This window comes from Cervus elaphus, chromosome 14, assembly GCF_910594005.1.
Source record: "Cervus elaphus chromosome 14, mCerEla1.1, whole genome shotgun sequence".
Taxonomy (NCBI): Eukaryota; Metazoa; Chordata; class Mammalia; order Artiodactyla; family Cervidae; genus Cervus; species Cervus elaphus.
Genome location: NC_057828.1, coordinates 22,282,048 through 22,308,064, shown reverse-complemented (window position 1 = coordinate 22,308,064; position 26,017 = coordinate 22,282,048). Strand labels below are relative to the sequence as shown.

The 26,017-nt window shown below is 40.3% G+C and overlaps 1 protein-coding gene across 10 annotated transcripts in view; it reads left to right on the top strand.

The window, feature by feature from the left end:
* The window catches only part of ESRRG (estrogen related receptor gamma), a 674,948-nt gene that overhangs the window by 633,121 nt on the left and 15,810 nt on the right, over nt 1-26,017 (top strand). For all 10 annotated transcript variants that reach the window (XM_043924185.1, XM_043924176.1, XM_043924177.1 and 7 more), the window contains one exon: nt 25,181-25,450. In XM_043924185.1, the coding sequence (XP_043780120.1) occupies nt 25,181-25,450 (270 nt within the window). The remainder of the gene's footprint in view (nt 1-25,180; nt 25,451-26,017) is intronic.

Sequence of the window (26,017 nt, the reverse complement as noted above, 5' to 3'; positions counted from 1 at the left end):
GAAACATATTTTAATCCCAAAACTTTTTAAAAATGGTGATAGGGAACTTCAAAAAATTCCAAATAAAAGGATGTGTAATGAGATTCTTGAAGGCAGATTTGGAAACAATGCTACAACCTAAAATATTGTGTACTTTTACATGGATTTGGGATAGATATCAGTGTCCCATGGAAAATTTTGGAGCATCCAATTCCTTGTCAATGATTTGAAGGTGGTCTCCTGCATTTTTGCACATGGCAGCAGTGTAGTCAATTTCAGTTTTATTTGTCTAGTGGACTGAACTCATAGCCTTTTTCAGTGAGGATGCTATTGTTATTTTGAATGGGAACTTATTTATCTTGAAGAACTTTTAGCATCCTTTGATTCTCAAAAGTCTTGGTTCAAAAATACCATATTTCAAAAAAAAAAAAAAAAAACAAACCATATTTCTGGGGACCTCCCTGGTAGTCCAGCGAGTAAGATGCCATACTCCCAGTGCAGGGGGCCTGAGTTCAATCCCTGGTCAGGGAACTAGATTCCACAGGACTCAACTAAGACCTGGGACAGCCAAATAAATAAATAAATATTAGAAAAAATAACACCATATTTCCAAATGTCATTTGGTGAGGGGAGCGGGTCAGAGTGGCTGTTACCTTTAGCTGAGAATAATTTGAGTGGAAATGAATACTAAATTCAGGTCAGTACAAATTCAAATGGGCTTTTTCCTGTGTGGCACATGCAAGAATAGATGAACCATGAGAAAGTGTGGACCTAGGACTCAGCAAAAAATAAGTAAATAGAAAAAATTTAATCCTACAACATTATTGAGGGTTTTTTTTGGGGTAGGGGGAGTATGAAGTATACTGTTTTTAAAGCCATCCCAGTCATCAAGATCTATTTGGGAAAACAGTGTAAAAATTTGAATAAAAACAAAATTGTCAAGAACAATCAGGATACCTGGTGGAATAAATGCCACAGTGTGTCCTAACTAAGGGGAAAACAGTAGCTTCCTAGGTAACACTGAGTGTAAGCTTCTGAATGGCAGTGTATCTCTGCACTCTCCCATTTCATTTGTGGCTGGTGGAGAATTCTAAGGATCTACATGCTGCATTGTCCATCCTTGCTTGGATGTGCTTCTTTTTGCATAGCTCCATGTTGACATCTCCTTTACATGGGTATGTTAGAGCTATCGGTAATTTTTAAAGATTACTTCATAAGGAATTTTAAAAGGTGCATCCTTCTGTTCTTACAGGCTAGCAAAAAGATTGAAGCTTGCTAAAGCAATTAAATAATTCCCACTTCTGGGAGGGAGATAGAAAATAGTTCAAGAAAGATTAAAAAAATAAGTATCAGCAGGATGTGAGCACCGGAAAGGGGTTTCCTTTGCAAGTAGCATAGAAATAAAAGTGAAAATAGCTCAGTTGTGTCCAGCTCTTTGCGACCCCATGGAATTCTCCAGGCCCAAATACTGGAGTGGGTAGCCTTTCCCTTCTCCAGGGAATCTTCCCAACCCAGGGATTGAACCCAGGCTTGCCACATTTCAAGCAGATTCTTTACCAGCTGAGCTACCAGGGAAGCCTAAGAATACTGGAGTGGGTAGCCTATCCCTTCTCCAGCAGGTCTTCCCAACCCAGGAATCAAACCCGGGTCTCCTGCATTGCAGGCAGATTCTTTACCAGCTGATCTACCAGAGAAGCCCAGGTAGCCTAGAAGAGGTAGGAACTGATCAACCAGGATTAGTAGTAGAATCAGAAAACTCTCTGCCTCTCTTCCACCTCCCAAAATGCAAAGAATACAGTCAGAGAATGTAGTGTGTCCAGTTCTGAAAAGTCACTAAAGAGCACATTTCATGTCAATTTATTATAGCAAAATTGGCCTTGGTTTATGATCCCGAAGCTGTGGACAAGATTAAAAACTCAAATCCTTGGTGGTTGACGCTCGCAGGAACCTGCTCCGTAATCACACTCAGGCATCACAAGAAAGTTTGGGGTGAGGGTTTTAGGATAAAAGTAAATGGGCTAATTGAGAAAACCAAAAGTTTGGCTGAGATTAATTCTAGCAGGATTTTGGTTGAAAAACGATTACATACGTAGACTAAAATGCAAGTTAAAAAGCATATTTAGAATCCATATGCTGACTTTGTTTAAGAGACAGAAAAGACTTAGGTCTTTTCTTATCATCATTCATGTTAGGCTCATGGCCGAGATACATAAAAGAGCTGATGACAAAAATAACTGACAGGGTCTTCCCTGGTGGTCTAACGGTTAAGACTTTGCCTTCCAATGCAGGAGACGTTCAGTCCCTGGTCGGGGATCTCGGATCCCACAAACCTCATGGCTAAAAACCAAAACATAAGACAAAAGCAGCATTGTAACACATTCAAGAAAAACTTTAAAAATGTTCCACATCAAAAAAAAAAAAAAAACTTAAAAAGAAAAAAACCCCAAAACCAACAGACTCAAATATCAGAGCAAACTCCTTTACTTCAATATCCTTATTTCCTAAACTTATTATGAAACAGAGGTTCACACTCCATAATGTGTAACAACATACGGGCATGATAATGCTGTTGGCTAAGAGATAACATTTAGCTCTCAATCCTTCTGTGATCCTATTGAATATGCCTGTTAAGTTCTTGGTGTAATTAAAGCAGATAGGAGCATTCATACATTTTGTTGCAAATTGATATGATCTCCTTTTGTCTGTGATCTAAGTGAGATTGCCCTGTAGTTTTTAATTTAGCAGGTTAAGAAGCACAATTAAAATATCATGAAAAAGATCATAATCAGAAACCGTCTTTTGGGTTGTCCCTGCCAAGTTGATAAAGGGATCGGTGTATTTAATAATTACTTCCTTTGCTGTACATTTGTTCTATTTGTGGGGCTGAAGTGTTAATAAATACCTTGACTATTCCAGGGGGAAAGGCTTTCCGCCTAATTAATAAAACTTGGAAGAATACCTAGGACATTGAACCATATCTTTCTTATTAGCGCTGCAGCCTCCAAAGAGAGTCCGTGTCTCCTTACCACAGTAGTAAACGTCATCTTCCCAGGTTATAAAGAAACCTCTTGAAAAACTGCCAGTTTTCAATAGGAATAAAAAAGCAAGTTCTTTGATGCTTTTTTTTTTTTAAGAAATAACTCAACCATTAAATTTTAAGTAGTGAGAAATCCTAATCAAGCACAACAGGAATTATTCTGCCTAAAGAACATATCTTAGTAAAAGCAGCAGAATAAAGTAAGGTTCGTATTGGGATGTAATTGGCTTTGAATTAGTCTTTATTTCTAGCTATTGTTTCCTCTCTAGTTCATTTGCTCACATACTTCCCAGGCCTTGATCCTGGAGGAACTGAAGCAGAGTGGAGCATGTCACACCATTACATTGATACCTTTACTGCTAATTTTTAAATGCCAAGTTCCTTGCAAAAAATTTTTTTTGTTGAAGTATAGTCAATTTCAATATTATGTTAGTTTCAGGTGTACAACAAAGTGGTTCAGTTGCATATATATTTTTTTCAGGTTGTTTTGTTTATAGGTTATTATAAGATATTAAATATAGTTCCCTGTGCTATGCAGAAAATCCTTACTACTTATCTGTTTTATAACATAGAAGTTTGTATCTGTGAATCTCATACTCCTAATTTATCCCTCCCGCTTACTTTCCCCTGTGGTAACCATGAGTTTGTTTTCTATGTCTGTGAATCTGTTTCTGTTTTATATAGATTCATTTGTATTATTCTTCTAGATTCCACATATAAATGATATATAGTATTTGTCTTTCTTTGTCTGACTGACTTCACCAAGTGTAGTATTCTCTAGGTCCATGTCCATTCATGTTGCTGCAAATAGCAACTTTATTTACACTAAAATTGAATTTAGAAATGAAACAGTTGAAAACACATCATTATTTCAAACGTGATATTGACTGATTTACACCACCTACTCTTGTGGGTTTATGCATTTAATGAATATTTGCGCACCTACCTTGTGGTGTAGTAGACCAATCAAAATATAAATACAGTCCTTTATGTGTGGCCACATCAGTCTTCATTTAAAGCTTAAATATATGAATCTATTATACCTTCTAAATAAAAGTATGTGATAAGTGAAAACTATGTGTAACAAAGCTGGAAAGTTTTTCTCTGTGTAGAATGTGGAACTTTACAGCCGTTTCATTCTATAGGAATTTCTGAGCCCATTGACTCTGCTGAGGTTCTTCAGAACATGAGAATAGAATATCAAAAGTCTACAGGAAGTGTTAATAAGGGAGAAGTCTTGCAAGACTGCCTCTGTGTTAGGGATGTGAGGCAGCAGAAATATTAAAATACATAAACTGTATGCGCAGTGTGGCCAGACTGTATATCCTAGAATGATTAGGGAGGGGGCTGGTGGCTCAGATGGTAAAGAATCTGCCTGCAGTGTGGGAGACCTAGGTTCCATCCCTGGGTTGGGAAGATCCCCTGGAGGAGAGGGCCTGGCAACCCACTCCAGTATTCTTACCTGGAGAATCCCCATGGACAGACGAGCCGGGCGGGCTGCAGCCGGTGGGGTCACAAAGAGTCGGACATGACTCAGCAACTAAGCCCAGACCACGTGTCTAATATAATGATGGAATTTGTTTTCCTACGGGCTCTCAGCTTCGTCATCTTTTAAACGGGGATTTTCAACAAGATAATTGTTAAGACTGTTTCTAGGACTTTGTATCCTGTGGTCTCATGTGCTTTGTTCAGTGAACACCTGGCTGCATTGTACTTCTGTGGTGTTTAGCTTTTCAAAGTTATCTTGAAACAGGTTTCCTGTTAATGGGGTGCCTGGCAGGCTGGAGACTTAAACCCAGGCGTGTGGAACAGCCACTTGGTGTTAAGCTGGGGAATAGGATGATGCTTTCAGGTCTTTTTAGGAGGTCTTTAGCATCTTTTGGGGCGGCGGGATGCATTTGCCGCTTTTTCGCTCTCAAAACTCTTCCAGCTTTTCAAGCTTACCCTGTGTTCCCCTTGAGGAATTCCTCAGCTATCTGAGTCACCTCTAGCTGGCGGCAGCAGAGGCAAGCCTTCGCTGTGTTCCGATTTCCAGCCTTTGGGAGGGAACGTGGGACAAGAAATGGATGGGGCAGAGGCGTTGGGAAGCTCTTTTGCTTTCAGCCCGCCTCACACCCTGAGCCAAGCTGTGACCCTGTCTCCCTTCCCATCAGTCATTTCTTTGGTTACTCCCCAAACATGAATTAAAACCATTTAGGTCCTGAGACCATGCGAGGTCTGGCATACACACATACACGCAAATAATTCAGTTAAAAAAAAGCAAAACTGCTGTGTACCCAACCCTGGGGATACCATGATGAATAAGTGATTTGATATCATAGAAAAGATAGTAACTTCAGTAGGGTCAACACAAGGTGATATGATGGACTAGGTAGTGGAGGAGAAGGACGCCTCACTCTCTCTCCAAGGTCGTGAGAGAAATATTTCAGAGAGGTTTGGATGGTTGAAGAGGCATCTGCCCTGCAGTTGATGTTCAGTCACTCAGGCGTGTCTGACTCTCTGTGACCCTATGAACTGGAACACGCCAGGCTTCCCTGTCCTCCACTATCTCCCAGAGTTTACCTAAACTCTTCTCCAGTGAGTCGGTGATGCCATCCAACCATCTCATCCTCTGTTGCCCCCTTCTCCTCCTGCCCTCAGTCTTCCCCAGCATCAGCGTCTTTTCCCATGAGTTGCCTCATCAGAGAGGAAGGGAAAAGACAGTCTACACCAAGGTCAGGGAATAGCAGGAGTTCCCGGGTGGCCTGTTGGTTAGGATTCCAGGTCTTCACTGCCCTAGTTCGGGTTCAGTCCCTGATCAGGGAACTGAGATCCTGCAAATGCAATGTGGCCAAAAGAAAGGAAGGAAGAAAAAAATTAAGAAAGAATGTGCAGAAGTCAATATGGCTTGTTTGGGAAAGAATAAGTGATGGTGGGAACACAGGAAGAGAGCCACGCTGCGTCGTGGTTCAGTTACAGGTTTTGGACTCGAGTGGCACATGTGCAAATCATAGCTCTAGTGCTTTTTTTTTTTTTTTAATATTTTATTGAAGTTTAGTTGATTTACAATATTGTATTCGTTTCTGGTGTACAGCAAAGAGATTCGGTTATACATCTATATAATAGTTTGCATCAGCTAATCCCAAACCCCCAATGCATCCCTCCCCCATGGCAGCCACCAGTCTGCTCTCTATGTCTGTGAGTTTGTTTTGTAGTGAAGCTCACATGTGTCATATTTTAGATTCCACATATAAGTGATACCATATATTATTTGTTTTCCTCTTTCTGACTTAGTATGATCGTCTCAAGGTCCATTCATATTGCTGCAAATGGCATCATTTCATTCATTTTCATGGCTGTAACTCTTAATACTTTTCACCGTGGGACCTGGAGTGGGTTTCATGCCTCGGATGCCTCACATGGAAAGTGGAAAGGAGAATAGTAGATGCTCCGTAACATTAGAATGAAATGCTTGGAGCTGCCTCATTCATCTCTTGCACCCGGTCATCTTTTTAAAGGGGTTGCATCTCCTCTTTGCTCAAAGTGCCCAGTGGCTTTTCTTCTCTCGCTCAAAAAACAAAACAAAACAAAACAAAAACCTGCAAGAGTTTGTAAAAAGTTGCAAAGCCTCTGTGACATGCCTGTCCTCATGACCCCACCAACACCGTCGGCTCCTCCTCTTCCTCCCCAGCCACACTGGCCTCTCTGCAATTCTCTGAACCACAAGAAGAAGCCTCCTCCTCCAGTGAGTGTGTCTTTTCCTTTCTGTCCTCCTGGGATGCTCCTCCACAGGGAGATACAGGGCTGCTCTTTCAGCTCTTCAGGGCTCTGCTCAGAGAGCCTGTATCAGGAACGCTTCCCTTGACAGCCCTGTTTAATGTGACTGCTTCCCTTTGCCCCTTTTTGGTGCCTGTTTATTCCCTTAGTTTGTGGACGGTCCCTCCGTTGCACTATTATTTTACTGCCTGCTGTGGTCTTATTTCCTCTGTCCCCACTCCCCTCCTGAACGTGTTTATGAGTGCTCAGTTCCTTAGTCGTGTCTGACTCTTTACAACTCTTTGGACTGTAGCCCACCAGGCTCCTCTGTCCTTGGGATTTCCCAGGCCGGAATACTGGAGTGGGTTGCCATTTCCTACTCCAGGGAATCTTCCTGACCCAGGGATGGAACCTGGCATCTCTTGTATCTCCTGCACTGGCAGGCGAATTCTCTACCACCTGGCCCCATCGTCCTAAATGTAAACCCCCAAAGGGCAAGTACTTTGTCTTTTGTTGAATCCTTAATACTGGGTTCATGACAGGCTGTTTATAAATGGAAGTCTTTAACACAATTCCTGGCACATAATAAGCCCTGAATAAATTTTACAGATTTCTATCATCACCATCATTCTTACCAAGAAATAAAGAATGGTACGATGAGCCTAGACTATGCAGGATTCCGTGAACCTCACAAACAGAAACCATAAGAGCAGGGGAGAGGTGGTCCCTGCTTAATGTCAATGTAGAGGGGTGAGATTTGAGTCAGGGAAACCATGAGTTCAGTTCAGGTGGAAGATAATGGAGGATGTGATTAGGCAGTAGGAGTGGAAGGAACAGGTGGGACTGAGACATTTCATGAAAACTGTTGGACTTGGGAGAAGAGTCAAAGATCACTCCAAAAATTTTGATTCTATCTTGTTAAGTATTTGATGAGGATGCTCTAGGGGATTCACTGGGCTCAGTTAGAGGGGCGGGGGATGAGTTCACCTGTAGATATTTTAAGGTGAGTTGCCCGTGGTACATTTCCATGAAGATGACTGCAGGGAGTGGGAGATAGAAAAGTCTAACTCTTTGGGGAGCCGTGTGTGCTGGTATCATAGGCTTGTTACACCCATGGAAATTGAGAGCAGGTAGAGAACAGCCAACCAGAATTATGGAAAATGTCACATGGAAAGGACTGCACAAAAGAAGGCAGGACGACCAGGAGGAAGCTGTGTGACAAGTACCAGAGGGCATGGGGGGTGTTTCAGGGAGGAGGTAGGGCAGAATGGGCTAAATATCCATCCTTGGGACGAAGGAGCAATCCCTTTTCTTTAGAGAAAAGCAAGAATGTGTTAGGAATCGGTCCTCATACAGATGACAAGGGGAAGTAAGTAGGTCAAGGGCATTTGTACTCAGTGTTCTCTGTTTCTCAGAGAAAAGGCGGGGAGAGGTGGGATCACGTTAGCAAAGTAAAATATAGTCAAGCCTAGAAAGGGATTCAGGCAGGGAGACCATCCATTTGTGTACAGAAGGAATGTTTTGGGTCCACACTTTTTTCTGCCCCCCAAAACAAAGGACATCAAAGATAATGGAATGTCCAGGCTGGAGTGTATGGTAGACTAGAGCATCCAGTCAATCAACTTTGTCTGGGATAAGGAGGCTGAGCGATTCGGTGACTAGCTCAAGGTTACACAACTAGTCAGTAGAGGAGATTGTACAGAAACCAGTTTCTCACCATGCTTCCCGTGAACAGTTTCAAGCTGTGCTTTCTAGAGACCATATGCCACTTAAACCCATATTATATCCGTTTTTATGTTCACCAGCCCCCTTACCTACACCTACATCTTACCTCACTGCCTGTCTTCAATCTCAAAATCACCCTAGGTACATCCTGCTACTTTTCTTTCTTGCCAGGCATGGTCCACCTTGGAGCTTGCACCTTGAATTGGATTAACCTCTGATAGCCTTTTTTTTTTTTTCCCCTGGATAAACCAAGTTAAGACTGGCTGTCCGGTCATATTCTTGAAATGAGCCAGCCATAGTAAGGACTGAAGGCATTCGCTCTGTGAAGTTGATGCCACATCCCAGAGGCAGAGTTGAACTCAATGCTCCTTGGAGTGTAGCGTTTACCGTTGTCAAATGAACCTCCTCGGTGGCCCTTTTCCATTTATCTTGATGATTAAAAGGAGCTCCATAAATGTTTAATTCACACAGAAAGATGTTGGAAACATATTAAGCAGACCATAGTTACTGTTTTTTTAAATTTTTTTCAAACCATAGTTTTATCACTTCTCAGGCTATATGAATTCTTACATGCCAGAATGAAAAATACTTTGAGCTGCAAAAGTTTTGGTTAGAACATGTGAAAGTCGCTCAGTTGTGTCCAACTCTTTGAGACCCCATGGACTGTACAGACCATGGAATTCTCCAGGCCAGCATACTGGAGTGGGTTGCCATTCCCTTCTCCAGCGGAACTTCCCAATCCAGGGATCAAACCCAGGTCTCCCGCATTGCACGCGGATTCTTTACTGTCTGAGCTACCAGGGAAGCCCTTAGTTATAATAGTTATATATGAATATAATTGTATTTTTCTCTCTCTGCATTTCAGTGTGGCTTTTTGTTGTTCTTGAATTATTTTTTAAATGTTCATATCTCTGAAAAAGATACTCATGAGATGTACTCTAATTTGCCACAATTTTGAGTTGCCATGTTAGTGCTAGGTTTGGGGAAAAAAAATTATAAATAGCTAGCCTTTTTTTTTCTTTCACCTTTGAAACTGATGTTAGAATATGAGTAGTTTCTACTCTTTAAATAATGCACTAAGTACAATGCTCATGGACATACTCTCACAACCCTGCCTTTTCTCATTTGATTTTGAGATACAGAGAATAAATGAGACGTTCACTTGGGTTTCACTGTCTTTTATAAAATCCAAGCCATTCCGGAGTGAAATGAAGGGAAGACGCAGGAGGTCGCCTTCGTGGGAGCGCCTGCCTTTCCCAAATGTCTCATCCTCTCTCTGTCATCCCCAGGCGATGTGCCTGCATTTGTGTGTGTAGATTTATAGTTTATCTTTATCTATGGCTTCATCTGTAGGTAGCTATTATAGCTGCCTCGCCTGGATATTGTTTGGGCCTGATAGATCTGTCTGTAGTTCATCAAAGGGGAGCCGAGTGCCTAAAAGCCATCGGGTCCAGCTGAGGATGAAATACGAGCCATCAGCCTTGGTAATGGCTGTAAAATTTCATAATTACACGGCCTTTATTACATTGCATAATGATCCTGAAGCAGTATGGAACAATTAATTAAGATTTTCAACCGTGGCTCTTTCAGAAATTAAAAGGTGCTGGTAGCTGAGAAATGGGGATCTGTCTTGTCCTAAAAGCATTAAGGATGCTTAAGACATACTTTCCTAGGCACTTCCTTTTTTGTTGTTGTTCAGAGGAACATTTCCTCGAGAATCAGCATCAGTCTCCCATGCCTATTATCAAGTTTTTATTCCAACTTCAAAACTGGTATTTTAAAAGGAATGGGAGTAGAAGAGGGCTAAGGGTCTGTATCACTCCCCAACTTCCCTTTTCTCTTCTTTGAAAAATTCTATTCAGCCTCCTGCTATAGCCATTCATCATGTTTATGATTGTTCATCTCTACACATTAAATGAATGCAGGCTCTGAGATAGGGGGTCAGTTAACTGCCTACTATAGTGACCAAGGAGTTTCTCTTATACACTCTCTCATATCTTGAGGCATTAAAATTCTTTCAAGATCTCTACAGTTTTGACAGTCATCCCCAAAGGAAGACTTTACCGTTTTCATTTATTATCCCGTGAATGTGGCATGTCACGTTTCATATATACCTTTCATTTTTTTCCATGATCTCATCTTCACACCCCATAAAGAGTAATTAAATTTGAGGAGGGCCTCTACGAGCCGCAAGGAATTTGCTACTTTTAAATAATAACAGAAGCCAAAGAAAAATCCATAGTATATTTGCACATGGATATGCTTTTTACACAGACAAATTGTTACCCATTTTTTAACTTTATTTTCCATGTCAAGGAAATTATGATTGAGATGGTTGCATACAATAAAAATACTAATGAAAAACTGGGGCAAACAAGCCCAGCATTTTTGCTATGATGATTCTAAGCCACATTCCAAGCTTTCATCCATGCATTTGATAGGAAATAGATATGTTTCAAGGAAACATGATCAATGGTATTGTCAATTTCAATGACAGAAATTTTTAAAAGGAAACCCCTAACTTCTTTGTGATTTACACAGAACTCCTGGATATTTGTTCACGTCAAGTATTATTGTTTTTAGATTGGCGATCATCATATAACGTTTTACCAATCTAAATATTTCATGGGAGACTAAAACTTCCCTTGGGCATCCCCAATAATAAACTTTCAGCAGAAAATTTGGAAAGGATTATGTGCTTCAAGGAAGAGCTGCTGCTCAGAGTCAATTCTCTTGTTGAGGCATTTAGTCCCTTAATAGGAATTTTCTGATCTGCTGTCATTCTTGTTCACACACCGAGTGTCACTGCCTCTAAAACACTTGTCATTCTTTAATGGAAACAAAATAGTCATTGCAGCCAGAGCTGCAATGTCATTTCACTACCCCTTGCTGCGTCGGCAATAGTGAAAATGACAGAGCGGCTCTCAGTAGGGGTAATTAAAATGTAAATATTGATATTTTATTATTTGAAATTACTTTCCAGTGCGGCATTTAATATCTCTCCATCTGTGCAGCTCTGTTTAGCGGTCATTTTAAGCACAGCTCTGGGATACCAAGCAGCGGCTTGATCCCCGTTATGTCAAAATGCTTGTTGCTGCTTAATTTTGATATCTAATTAAGTGGAAAAGTACAGTCCACACTGTAATCCATGGCATCTTAACCAGCTGCTTGGGTATATTTAGAATTAATCTCCACTATGGAATCATCCTAATGTATGCAATTAAGAGTCTGCCGATGGCTAATTAGGTGTATTAGAATCAGGCAGCTTTTTTTTTTTTCCCCCTTCTTTTTTTCCCTTCCTCTTTCATTTTAGACTGTTGCAGACGTTTAAGAGTCTCTGCCTGCAGAGGTGCCTTCATGCTACTCAAATGGAGTTAGAATGCAGTACAACTTCCAGCTAGATTCATGCCTGAATGGTAACTCTTATTTAATAACCTCTTGCTTGTTTTCTTGAATCGGCCTCATCTGGAAATTTCTAGGATTTCCTGGATCTATTTGCAGGATCTCAGTGACATGCAAGGTCCTGGTCACAGCATAGAGGAGAGGTGAGATGCAGAGATAAATTTCCTTCCCCAAAAGATCAAAGCAGGGACACTGGGAGGCGGTGCAGTGGGTGTTCTTGTTCATTTCAGGAGAAGAGCCATGACAATGTGAGCGCTTTACACCGCAGCCCCATCTCCCTCCTCCATTCCACTTTTGAATGGAAGAGTGTCTCGAAAGAGTTATTCTAAGAGGCGCAGGTTTGCAGGTTTGGTTTGTATATTATGTATCTGTGGTAAATAGGACAGGCAGCATTTCAAGACTGATAACAATTCTGCATTCATGTGGTTGAGAAATTCCAAGAGCTGCGTTGTTTCTCAGTTTTTTTGTTTCCCTTTAACTTGGCCAGTTATCCAAATCAGGGCAGTGTAGAGAAGAAGGAGGGGAGGCAGAGAGGAATCGGAGGGGTTGCCTCTGTTGTCAGTGAGAAGATAACTGGTAGCCTCCCCGGTGGATCGTGTGCCAAGCCGTAATGACTTAGCTCTGCTTGAGCCAGCAAACACCAGCCGTGAACTTGGGAGTAAATATTCGTAAACAGATCTTCATTAGCCCCAGAGAAAAATCGTGTGAGAGCCTGACTTTAAACCGAACTCTCAGGGCTAGAAATTCAGAGCTGCTGTTTTTCCTTGCTGTCCAGAGAACAAATTATGCCAGGGTTTTTAAGCATAGATAGTGAGAATTTCTAATATTATTTGAATGTGGAGTTTCAGGGTCAGGGTGCTATAATTTCACATCTATGACATGCATCTCATGGATAACATATTTCTTCTACGTTCTTTCATGAATACATATGACACTTTGTTTTTAATGGCCTGTGCTATAAATCCTTTAACTTGCGTTTATGCAGAAGACCTCTTAGTTTTTGGCTTTTTTTTTTCCTACCTATCCTCTTTCTAGGGCATATGTTGGAGACACTGAATTATAGTATCTTTCTTCTTAGGGAAAAATCAAGAAAAGCACACCTGAAGATTTTCTTTTTTTTTCCTGCTTTATGTATAAAAAGTAAGTGAGAAAAGAGAAGAAATAAATTTTAATTCCATAAACAACAGGCCTCTCATAATTAGTGCTCTTGTTGAGATTTGTGTTTCTACATCAAGGGACTTAATTTGATATGTTAAAAAAGATTTGAAGGTATGTTATATAAAATTAATAAAGAAATTAGAAGTGACTTTCTCTTAGAGATCCCAGAGAGAATCAATTCTTGGTCCTTTAAGTGAAAGCAAGCAAGATGATCACAATGTTCTGTTCTTTGGTATTTGGTAGTGGAAATAAAATTTGCACATTTTTGGGTGAGCTCAGTGAATTAACTCAGTCTTTCATAATGCCAACATCATTCTGTGGCTTCAAGCGTGTGGATGTGGCCTTCACAAATGGAAAAATGGTGTTAAAAAAAAAAAGACTCTTTTGACTTAATACCTTGAGCCATAAGCCAGCAACTGTGCCTTCGTTAATGCAAGCAGGTGCATTGGGAGAAAGTTTGAACACTTACCTTCCTTGAATGGGCAGCATTTAATCCAAAATCAAATTAGGGTAGATAGATCATTTCTTCTTTCCTTCTAATTTTTCATTATGTTAACTCATTTAGATATATGTAAACTATGTATATGTAGTTATATATATATACACCTGTGTAGTTATATATATATATAATATATAACCAATTTATTTAATATGTATAAATATATGTATATACTACAACAGCTTATTTCTATTTTATCCAATATGTGGAATGTGCTTTTAGATTCTTCAATATCAGAATATTATGTTGTGTCACATATAACAAGACAAAGCAGCCATGGCTAACTTGCTATTTATAGATTTCCTTTAATGATCGAATGTTCCCATGAGAAATGGTTCATCTTTTTAAAAAGTTATCACTTTTCATGTGTGGGTAAAAGACAAACTCAGAAAAATTTATTTTTAATTGAAAGTATATTTGGGGATCAGAAGCACAGTTTAAAAATCAATATTAGGAATTAAAAAGGAAGGTAAAAAATGCCAATAATATGCTGTTGTTTTAAAAAAACAATTAACCCAAAATTAGAGTTGGGATTGTTTCTCCAGCAATTCTAAAGAGGATTAGAGGCACATCTCTCTCTTGCTAAACTCTGACAGATGATATGCTTTATTAATAACATTGTTTAGTTTATTAAAATTTTGAATTGTAAAAAAAATGTATTTGATCTGAAAATTTGTGTTAGCAAAATTCATCTTCTTGTGTTTCTCACCATGTCCCTACTTTAAATGAAAAATTATGGTTTCCAAGAGACCTAATAGGTGTGTCCATAAATGCAAACCAACTCTCAGCTGAGTGCTTACAAAAAAATGGAAAAAACAGAGTTCATTAAAAGTAATGTGAACCAACTACCCGACTTATTAAAGATATTTTTTGACCTCCTCCTTGATTTCCTCAAGGTCCAACCTGACTTTTTCTTAAGTTAAATGGATCCTCCTTCACTTGCCCAGAATATTTGCCTAGGGCTGTTTCTAGCTACGCTTGTTCCTACAGCAGATGGAAATAGTTCCCCTTCAAAATGATTGCATAAGAATGGATGTACAAACCAGTTTGATAAACCTGAAACATGTCTAAGTGGCATTTAAATTACATTAACACCTACTTGCGCAGTCACAGTGAAAGGTCGTAACCAACAAGTACCATCTTCACTGTTGTAAATGCCTAATTTGCTGCTTTCAAGTGGGAAGCCACCTCACTCCTTCCTGCTGCCATGCTGCAAATACTTCTGACAAGTGAGTGCCATTGTTCTAGAATGGACCGAGAGGGAGTTGCCATATCTGAATGTGTTTTTATTGCATTGCCTTTTCTTTGCTGTTTTTGACTCAAGGAAAGGAAACTCATAATAAATAAAGAAAATCCAGGATTGCTCAATCTGCTTGCCTTTTTTTTTAAAGTGTAGAAAGTACCTTTATCAGTGACTTTGGCTTTATCAAAGCTAGATTTGGAGTCTCCTAAGAATTTATGTAAAAATGGTAGACATACAAATTTTTATTCCAGCAAGTAGAAAGAGGCAGTGAGCTTTTTCTTTCATTCGTGACCTAAGTCAGGCTTTCAGAGAATTAAAATACTAGCTCCAGATAATAAATTTACACATTGTCAAAATAATTACACAACTAGGGTAAAGTAGAGAAATTAATTACAGATACTTGTAAATAATAAAAAAGTCGTGACATGATCATGGAATCTGTTGTGAATGGTTATTTGTAAATATAGGAGAACGTAGTTAGGCAGTATGATTAAAATGTCAACTTTAATTACAAATTCAAAAAGAACTGGCTGAGGTTGTGCAATTTAGGTAGAACTTTATCAGAGTTTAAGTGGCTCCAGAGAAAATCCTATATACTAGATAGGCACTTATAAGCAAAGAGCTTTACATATAATCAGTGCCTTAATAAACACTTGTTGAATTATGAAAGAACATCAGGCAGTGTTTTTGTGAAATATTCAAATATTTGGGGGGTTGGAGCTGGTATCTGGAATATTTATTTCTCTAGCCTCCCATTCTTGTTGAAAGCCAGTCCATGAGTTGGTAAGGAATTTTCTATCCATTCATTCATTTGGCACGTACTTATTGAGCACATGCTATGTGGCAGGCAGTGTTGGAGGTGCTGCGGATACAGCAAGGAGCAAAGAAGAGAAGGTCTCCACTGGTAAGAGCTCAGAGATGGTGGAAATGCACAAGCAGGATACAGATACACCTGTTGGGCAACGTGTCATCATCCCCACTCCCTCACTTGCTTATGTCTTTACCTTGAGCTCCACTAGCCTGTTTTGCAGCTCACAACTGTCACTGCTGCTGGATGCTACGCAGGAACAGTGATAAGGACAGTAAGGATGGAAAGAAATATATGCACTTGACGTTAGGAATGAAAGAGAACACTTGTTGATAGATCCCTGAGAGGCTAGGGGTGAGACAGCTGGTAGGTGGTGTTGCTGTTAATCTGGGAAGTCGTGAAGGTGTGAGGTTTGACATTGGGGTTGGGAAAATGGTCTCAGTTTTCAAGGTGTTAAGCCATCCACAGAGCACTTCCCAGGTGAGAAGTTTTTAGGAACTATGGAAGGAAGGGATGAGAAAGGCCACAGCGTGAAAGAAATTTCATTTTTTTTTTTAAAAAAAAAGGAAATTTCATCTTGTGCCAGAGTTTCAGTTTTGTCCTTCAGGAGATGTAGAAGCCAAGAAAACATTTGTATCGGTGAATAGCAGAGTTAGATTTCATATTCAATAGAATGTTTGAATAACCACAGGTAGAAGTGGGAAACACCAGAAAGGAGTTGTGTATCCTTTATCCCAAAAGAGAAGGTGGAGACCCAAACCAATACCAGAGAGGAAGAAAAGGAGACAAAGTGATGGGTCCGTTTGGGAAGATGTATCCAACCAAACGCCCATCTTTCTTCCTCTGCATTTATTGGGTTGGCCAAAAAGTTCATTAGGGTTTTTCTGTGAGATGGTATGGAAAAAACCGAGTGAACTTTTTGGCCAGCCCAATGCATTCAATGTGATCCTTCTTTATGGTGCCTACCTACTTCACCTCATTGTGTACTTCTCTTCATTTACTAAACCGTCAAGTCTGAGAGGGCAGGAATTGTATCATCTTGTGTAATATGAGTATCATGGTTATGAGCACAGTGTTTCATTCATCACAGATGCACTAGGTATCAATTGATTTGAATTGTGTTAGGGTGGAACCCCTGAAAACCTGAATGATGTAGGACTGGACCCAAGCTTTGGGAAGATTGTTCCCACCTTCCATTTTACAGGTGAGAAAGCAGGAATCCCCGGAGCTGAGTCCCATGGCTAGTTGGTGGCAGAGTTGGCACCCCAGGCTAGGTTGATTTACTCCCAATCCAGTGATCTTCATCAGAGGTGCTCACTACTACCCACACAGGCTTCTGTTTCATGTAAGCAGCTCTCTGTTTGTTATTCGGAGTCAGACGGCATTGGGGCTGGAAGATCCTTCAGAGATGTTTGGTCCTCATTTCACATTGACAGGTGAAGCGTCGGCTGTGGGTCTGTATTGGTTTGCTCTGCGTGTGCATGCGTGTGCTCAGTCATGTCCAACTCTTTGAGATCCCATGGACTGTAGCCCACCAGGCTCCTCTGTCCGTGGAATTTCCCAGGCAAGAATACCGGAGTGGGTTCCCATTTCCTTTTCCAGGGGATCTTCCCGACCCAGGGATCAAACTCGAGTACCTTGCATTGGCAGGCAGATTCTTTACCACTGAGCCACCAGGGAAACCAGCAGTTTGGGCTGCTATAATTAAGTACCTCAAACTAGATGACTTAAGCATTTGTCTTACAGTTCTGGAGCCTAGAAGTCTGAGATCAAGGGTGTCTGGAGGGTATGTTCCTTCTGAGGATCTGTCCCATGCCTTTCTCCTAGCTTCAGGTAGCCTCCAGCATCCCATGGTTTGTGGATGATGATATTCTCTGTGTATCTTCACACTGTTTTCTTCCTGTTTGTGTCTGAGTCTGAGTTTCCCCCTTTCAATGAAGTTACAATCAGATTAGATGAGGACCCACCCTAATTAACTCATCTTAACCTGATCATCTACACAGACCCTATTTCCAAATAAGGTCACATTCACAGTCCTGGGATTTAGGATTCCAACAGCTGTTGGAGGGCAGTGATTCAACTTAACAGCAGGGGCCAAGTTAACACCTTTGGTCGTGGGGAGAGATGGAACCAGAACCCAGATCCCCAGACCTCAAGCTCACTGCTCCCCACACACAGCCTCTAACTCCTCTGTCACCCATAGCAGTAAACCCTTAACTTTTGAATATTTGACATTAAAAGTTTCCTACATACTCTTTCAAAGTTTGTGGAAATGTCTACCAGCCTTAAAGATCCCCAAAGTTCAAGATAGAGTTGACCTCTGTTTATTTTGAAGGTTTGACTTTTACATCAAGTATTAGACCAAAACCAATGCACACTACTTGGGGATTTCCTAAAGAGGATAATGCCTGCATATCTGGTCGCCAGGCTGGGCCGATTCTTCTTGGACAACTGTTCTGGACCCTGTAACACACAAGATATTTCTTAACCAGTCCTACTGGGGAGAGCAAGATTCCAGCAGTCTCTTTTTTTTCCAAATCAGAAATGTAGCTTCAGAATGATATTTTTCCCTCCTTAGTATCTATCTAATTCCAAAGTAAAACTGGCAATACCCTTTTATCAGGTTTTTTTTGAAGAGTCCTATTTTATATATGGTGCAGCCTTTTTCTTTTTTTTTTCCTTCATGGCCAAACAAATTTTAGTTACATCAAAAAGGAGAGTTTTCCAGGCAGAACTTTCTTGTCTTCAACTGGCACCACACACACACAAAAAAAAGGTTGTGAAGAAAAGAAAGCTATTAAGAGTTTCCTCCTTGAAAGCAGCTTCTCTATCCTTGCCTCCATGACCCCAAACAATTTGTCTTTCTTCTTGGCTTAGATGAAAGGAGAGAAGTACAGTTGAGGCCAGCTCAGAGGGGGGTTGGGAAAGACTAAGGGAATTATTTCAGCTTCTCTGGAGCATTCAGAGATGGTAGGTAAGTGGGATCTACCAAGAGAAGCTGTACCCTCCCTGTAGATGTTCTCTGGATTCTTATTTTGCATTCATCTGCCTTCTGTCACTGGAGAAGGCAATGGCACCCCACTCCAGTACTCTTGCCTGGAAAATCCCATGGACAGAGGAGCCTGGTGGGCTGCAGTCCATGGGGTTGTGAAGAGTCGGACACGACTGAGCGACTTCACTTTCACTTTTCACTTTCACGCATTGGAGAAGGAAATGGCAACCCACTCCAGTGTTCTTGCCTGGAGCATCGCAGGGACGGTGGAGCCTGGTGGGCTGCCGTCTATGGGGTCGCACAGAGTCGGACACGACTGAAGTAACTTAGCAGCAGCAGCAGCAGCCCTCTGTCAGGTCCTTTTCAAAGTAGGTTGGCGAGTGTTTAAAACTGCCCACTCACAGAAACAAACCAATCAACGAAAAAGCTCCTACCATCATTTCGAGGCTTTCCTGGGAATGTTTTTCCTTAGCTGCTATTACACTTTTAATTTTTCTAGCAAGCTGGACTGAGAAACAAGAAACAATTGCTGGGACTTCCCTGGCAGTCCAGTGGTTAAAAATCTCCACCTGCATTGCAGGGGGCACAGGTTCCATCTCTGGTCAGGGAACTAAGCTCCTACATGCCTTGTGGTGTGGCCACAAAAAAAACATGAAACAACTGCTGAAGAAAGCATTTCACCAGTGCCATGTGGGCGTAGGGGCGTGTTGTTGATTGCAGCGCCCAGGAGTGGGCTGATGGCTAACATATTTGGCTGTTCACATAACCAGCATGAGTGGTCAGTGAGTGGCCAGTCAAACCTGTAAGCTTGGTGAATAGTGGTAATTGTGCCTTGGATTGGTGAATACCACCTGTTCAACTCTCTTCTCTCCTCCTTTAGTTTATCCCAGCTGTCCAGATCTTTGTATACACAGTGGTCAGTTCTGCCATGCAGATATAAAGTAATTTTTGAATCTGAGTCCTATCTTTCAAATTTTCACATTTGTCCCATGAAACCACTATTTTAAGATAATGGCTCTGTGAAATCTCCATGAACCTTACTTGGAGTATAGAAACAGAACTAAAGAAACAGATTTCTTGTGTTCTACATATGTTGAAACGAGTGATCAAATTGGCAAGAAAAGGAGCGATCCCATTTTTGTCAGTTATTCTTACGTTTCACCCAAACCAACTGTGATTGAATTTAAATGCTTGAAATCTGGGTTTCAGTCAGGCTAAAAGAATAAAGGTTCAAAGGGTAGCATTGTATGTATCTAATTCTTAGGTACTAATGTAACAAAGAGATAATATAATATGGTAGAAAGATAATAATAGAGTGATAATTATCTTTCATAAAGATAATGTTTAAATAAAATGCTGCCGGTAGCACCAAAAGGATATTTCAGCTTTTCAGTTTAGCACGGGACTATTGGTAGATGTTTGCCTTGAGCCCTAACTGAGTTCTAGTCCATGAAGTCAATCTTTATGGGAAATAAATGGAGAAAAGGTCTTATATGTGTGTGTGTGTGTGTGTGTGTGTACACATGCACGCATGCACATACACACACATAAACCTGAGCCCTGTGTTTTGTGGAATCATCGAAGAAATGATATGTCTGCTCCTATTTGAGAAGAACAAGTGACTAACAGAGTGTCACTGACAAGGTTTACGGATCTGCATTTATTAATAACTAAGGCCAAATCTTCGTGCCATTGTTAAGTTTTTTTCCTCTAGCTTTATTTCAACACCAGCTTCATTTCTATGAGAGATGAAGAATCTAGCTGCTGCCGTGTTGCTCAGTCAGCTTCTCTCAATGATCTCCACTTGTGAGCTCAGTGAGTTGTTACGTCATGATGATATACCTGTAATTTTAGCATGCTATGCCCTTCATTGAAATGTGTCCATTTTTGGTGGGGCAGAGACACTACAGTTCAAAAACTGTGAGCAGAGAAATCAATGCCACGATTAAGTGATATTAACAGACACCCCAAAGATGTAAAAGGCTTGCTCTGTTTCAAGGAAACAGCCAAGAAGAAAATGCCTAGCAGGGGTTAAACCCAAACGCCTTCACGGCAGCCTATTTCTGTCAACACTCTGTTCAGGAAATAAACATTTATGCTTTCTGAAATGAAAGTGTATTTTTGAAGACTAGCCGTCAGATATTTTTTGCCCTTCACACTTTCAAATGCTTAGCCTTTTTGGTAAGTTGACTGCAAAGTGCATCAGTTTGCCAGGCTAAAAATAAATAAATAAAAGTGCTTGACAAGGGCCCACAGCGCCACTGTCAACCTCCGAAGTTTCCAGTAGAAGAAAGCAAGAGGCTTGGCACAAAACATGCTTTCTTCAGGCCTGTTACTTCAAGGGTACCTGCCTCTCGAGAAGCTTTTCAGTCGTTCGAAATGATGTTATTCCCAGGTGTCATCTGGTTTATTTGGCGCACACTGTACTGCAGATAAACACGCTACTTAACTGTGGGTTAAGGTGGAGAGTCATTCTGCCTGCCGAATGCCTCAGATACATTAAGTTGCACTGACTCTAGGACGGAGATGATGAGAGATCGGAGGTGTCAGCAATATGCATGGGATGGACTGGAGCTGGGGAAGAAAAAATGTGCCATGGTATCAGTGTATTTTAAAAAGCTGTAACACAGCTGAACATTTAAAACTATAACCTGTCACACAGCGAAGAGTAAGATGCCGGAATGTAGAAAACATGAAGTGCCCATGACACCAAGGCAAAGCATGTTTTATTTCACTTGGCAAAGAGGTTTCTCGCCAAAGATAGCTAAAGGTTATAGATACTAGGGACCCCTGACTTGTAGTCCAGTAGCTATAAAACACCACTAAAGGCCCAGTAAAAGCACAAACAAATAATTATTATTTGGAGGCAAGCCTGTGTGCACCAATGGAGCAGTTGTGTTTTGAGAAAATTCCATAGACTCAGTTCATTAAAATATGCATTTTCATTTAGCTCTTGGTCACTTAGTTTTTCTACTTTGCTCAGGACTACTGATAAAATTATCACCCCTGCGTCTTTATGAGTGTAAAATAGAACTAGCACTCCTAAAGGCCAGGAAGGAAATTTTTGAGGAATTGAAATATCGTCTCTGTTTTGGGTTTAGCCGTCGTAGTGCCCAGGTGAGCACAGCCAGCTTATAATGAGGCTGTTTAACTGTTATTCAAGCATTTGGGCAGGACAGTTCTTTGTGACAGCTTCCAGATTGCAGAGGTTTGGGAGGAAAGGGTTAAAATGTTGGGATCCAGCTATTTCTGGACCAAGAAGAGATAAAAGCCCAGACTTTATTTATATTGTGTAGAGCATAGGTTGTCCTTTCCCCTTTGGTTTGGCAAAATTACACCTCCTCTGTCTGATCAACTTGAAATAGACTTGGGGCTCTTAAGCAGACCTTTTGTATTATATCTATCTTTATGTGCTCCCTGACCACTCCCCTCCCCCCTGCCAAAAAGGAGAACCTTTTCTTTACCCTTTTCCTTGTTTTTATTTCATTAAGAAGTAAAAGGCCAAGTTCGGTTCACACACACACACACACACCTAGAAGGATCAAGTCTCAGGATCAACCTAAGAAAATGAAGTTTTATTGTTTTTGGCTTAATTAAACCCCCCAAGAAATGTGTGAAACATTGTCATGGCGGAAAAAAATTGTTCATTTGTAAATCACAGGGACAAAGGGGCCCCCGTGCAACTTTAAAGTTTCCGTGCACGTAAATGTCGATAGCGTGCCTGCTCCATCATCAGTACTAAATTCACATTGATGCCTCTTTTCTTCTCCGTATTGATCCTTCCATGAGAACGTAGATTTGTATCTGTTAATTAATGCGTCCTGAAACAGCGTTTGTATTAATCAGGCAGATAAGAAAAATTGGATGCCTGCATCCTCCTGACAACCGTAAAAGTGCTGGCCCTGATAAAATCGTGGATGGACCTCAATAAAAAAGTTCCTCCTTCCACTCAATAAACTAATCATCCTGCTTTTAATTATTCGGCAGAAAGATGTGTGGAGATTGGAGAATGTGTAAATCTATTTACTAACAGCAGTGTCTGGGCTGGAGAATAGGGCTGTCACAGGAAGGTGCTGCAGGCTATGCGCTCTGTCCATCTGCTGCTGCAGAAACACTGCTTGGGAGCGTGAAAAGGAAAAAGGAAACGAAGGCGAATGGAAAATACCCATCTCCTTTTGCTCAGAACTTCCTAGACGACTATTTCTGCATCTGTTTTATTTACCAAAGAAATTCCTACTTAGTCTCTCTTCTTAACTTAGGTATTTGAATTTGCAGGACATCTTTTCCTTGCAGTGGGGGATTGGAAAAAAGATCAATATTTGTTTGTTTGGTTTTTGGTTTATTTGTTGTAAAACATTCTCAACATGAAAAGGAAATGGAGACGCATCTACTCAGATTCGATCATTATTTTTCTCTTTGCAATCCCTGTTAAAAGTTGTTACATCTCTAATTCAAAGCGGGTGTTTAGTCATGTAACTCCATATTTCAGTGACAAAGAATAGAGAAAAAGGAAAAAGAGACATAGTCAGTCCAAAAGAAGACTAGTTAAGTAATATGTAAGCAACTTGATAAAAAAAAAAAAATGAAATAAATGCTTTTTACATGGGCCTTAAGACCCCTTAAGAAAAGCTGGACTAATCCCTCTTGGTGATTTTATTAAACACTTGAAGTGAATGGTACCAAATGGCCACCACTAGTTTTCTCCAATGGGCCAGAAAATCATTCCCTTTTCTTTAGCATGCTATAGTTGCTAATATCACAGGAAATATGAATAATTTGTGATGAGTAAAAATGATTAAGAACAATAGCCAAAGGTAGGAGCCTAAGAAAGCTGAACAGCAGTGGGTATTTATGATTTGGGTAATAGGAAAGGGAGTAATAACAGATTTTATAAGTTGCATTATTAATACTTTCTTCCTTCTGTGGAATTATTGGTGGCAGAATCTTAAATCACGGTACATTGTCCTCAAAAATCATAGATATGGTTTGTCACCCTTGGAATTCCTGGGCATAACCTTGGAAATGAAGGTGAAGTTTTAAGAAACTTTTTTTCTTAAGGCAAAAGTAAGCAACTGATCATCAGGTTATCTCTACTAAGACTTCCTTTTAGAGTCTGGATCTAATCCCTCTGAAATTTACATAGATATCTTTACTCCTAAGTAGGTTTAATTGTCCTACTTCATCTTTCCCTCTTTTTTGTTTTTTATATAGGCAACTCTGATCACATTTTATTTATTTATTTATTTCCATTTATTTTTATTAGTTGGAGGCTAATTACTTTACAATATTGTAGTGGTTTTTGTCATACATTGACATGAATCATCTTTCCCTCTTAAACCACATTTTCTTTTTAATTTTTTAAAAAAATTTGTGTTGTCTCAAGTTCGGAAGGGACTTTAAACATGTATGCAGGCCAGGTTTAGGATCGAAGCAGTCATCCAGGTATTTCAGATAAAAATAGTACATCATATAGCTACACTTATAGAATACATATTTTAAAGTAGTGTTCTGCTGGGTTTTATTTTATATTTCTGAAAAACAGAAATTAAGGTAGAAGGAAATCATCTTGCTCAAGGTGAAAAGCCAGTCGTTCAGTGGAGCTGATACTGAAGTTTCGGATCTGTCTCTGCCCATACTTTGTCCATTGCACCTCGTGGCCCCCATGTTTAACTTTTTAAATGAGTGGATCCTAATATCAAGAATAAATTGTGGCTTCTCTGCTTGGTGAGGGGACCAGGCTGCAAAGTATTCCATCCTCTTTGAGACCAATAATCACCATTTTAAAAAGGAATTCATACTAAATGTCAGTGGGGACAAAATATCCAATTAAGAAAGCTCTTTTGGGTGTAATCGAACTCAACACTCACTGTGCTTGTGACTATTACAGAGAAATGGTTCCAAGTTGCACTCTGTTGTGTGGCCTAAATTGTTGTCCTTTATTGGGGGCTTCTGTATTTTGGTTTTTGTTTTTCTCTTTCATGTGTTTATCAGGAGCAGTTTTTGGAGATGAGGTAGTTGATAGTTTGACTTCCTATCAAACTCTCAAGCCTAGGAAGAGTGGCTCAGATGGTAAAAAATCTACCTGCAATGAAAGAGACCCAGGTTTGATCCCTGGGTGTGGAAGTTTCCCTGGAGAAGGGAATGGCTACCCACCCCAGTATTCTTGCCTGGAGAATTCCATGGACAGAGGACCCTGGTGGGCTACAGTCCATGGGGTCACAAAGAGCCAGACATGTCTGAGTGACTAACACTTCCTTCCATTTTACACATTCATAAAGACTACCACTAGAAATCGATTGTATTTCATGATTTTCAAATTGTATTTCATGGTATTTTCAAATGAAAGAAACAAAACTACCTCTTATCTATTATATTCCTGTCAGCTCTGTCTATAAAATATGGAGAAAACACCAACATGTCGAAGCTGGTTGGTGCCTTTTACTTTGCCATTGGCAAAATGGGCAGGGGAAAGTTTAAGAGCAGCTAATTAGAGTCAGTGTAATTTTGAGCACCTATGCAGAAGCTGAGTACCATATGAAACTAATGTTGCATTATGATATGATAGCTTTAAAGTAACTTGATCTGCCTATATTCCCCTGCAGGCTTCTCCACGCTGTCCCTGGCGGACCAGATGAGCCTTCTGCAAAGCGCTTGGATGGAAATCTTGATCCTTGGTGTCGTGTACCGATCTCTCTCCTTTGAGGATGAACTTGTCTATGCAGACGATTATATAATGGATGAAGACCAGTCCAAATTAGCAGGCCTTCTTGACCTGAATAATGCTATCCTGCAGCTGGTAAAAAAATACAAGAGCATGAAGCTGGAGAAAGAAGAATTTGTCACCCTCAAAGCGATAGCTCTCGCTAATTCAGGTTGGCATATTGACATGGTTCGTTGTTATATTTCCTAATATGTCAGTTCTACCCCTTCACTTACCTTCTTCTTCAGGGATTTACTAGACCCAGCTGTAAATTCTGAGTCAGCCAAATTATAATCCTTGTAGTTTCCTAGGGAAAAGTTAGAAGAAAAGAAAAACCAACTTAAAGGGAATTATCTTTATTTTATTTGCTTATTAAAGGCTGCGTCCCTTTTACCACCAAATTGTTCATTGACACAAATCATGGCAAAGCAGAAGCAAAAGTGGCAGTGGTGTAAATGGACGCTCAGGACAAAATTAGGTCCTTTGTCTTATTTACACAAGTGAAAATAAGTGTGAGTTACAAATGCAAATCATTCCCCTACCCTAGAATGCAAATTTTGTAATTGGAATAATATATGCTGTGTTGCTTTTCATTCTGGTTATCAGAGAATACTGTTTTCTTCCCTTCTGGAATTCTCTAGCAGTCGAATTCTGCGAAGGAGTATTTCCCTTAAAGGTATTACCTATGTAGTAAGGGTTAAGAATTATGAGAATAAACTGTCTTTACATGAGAACTGAA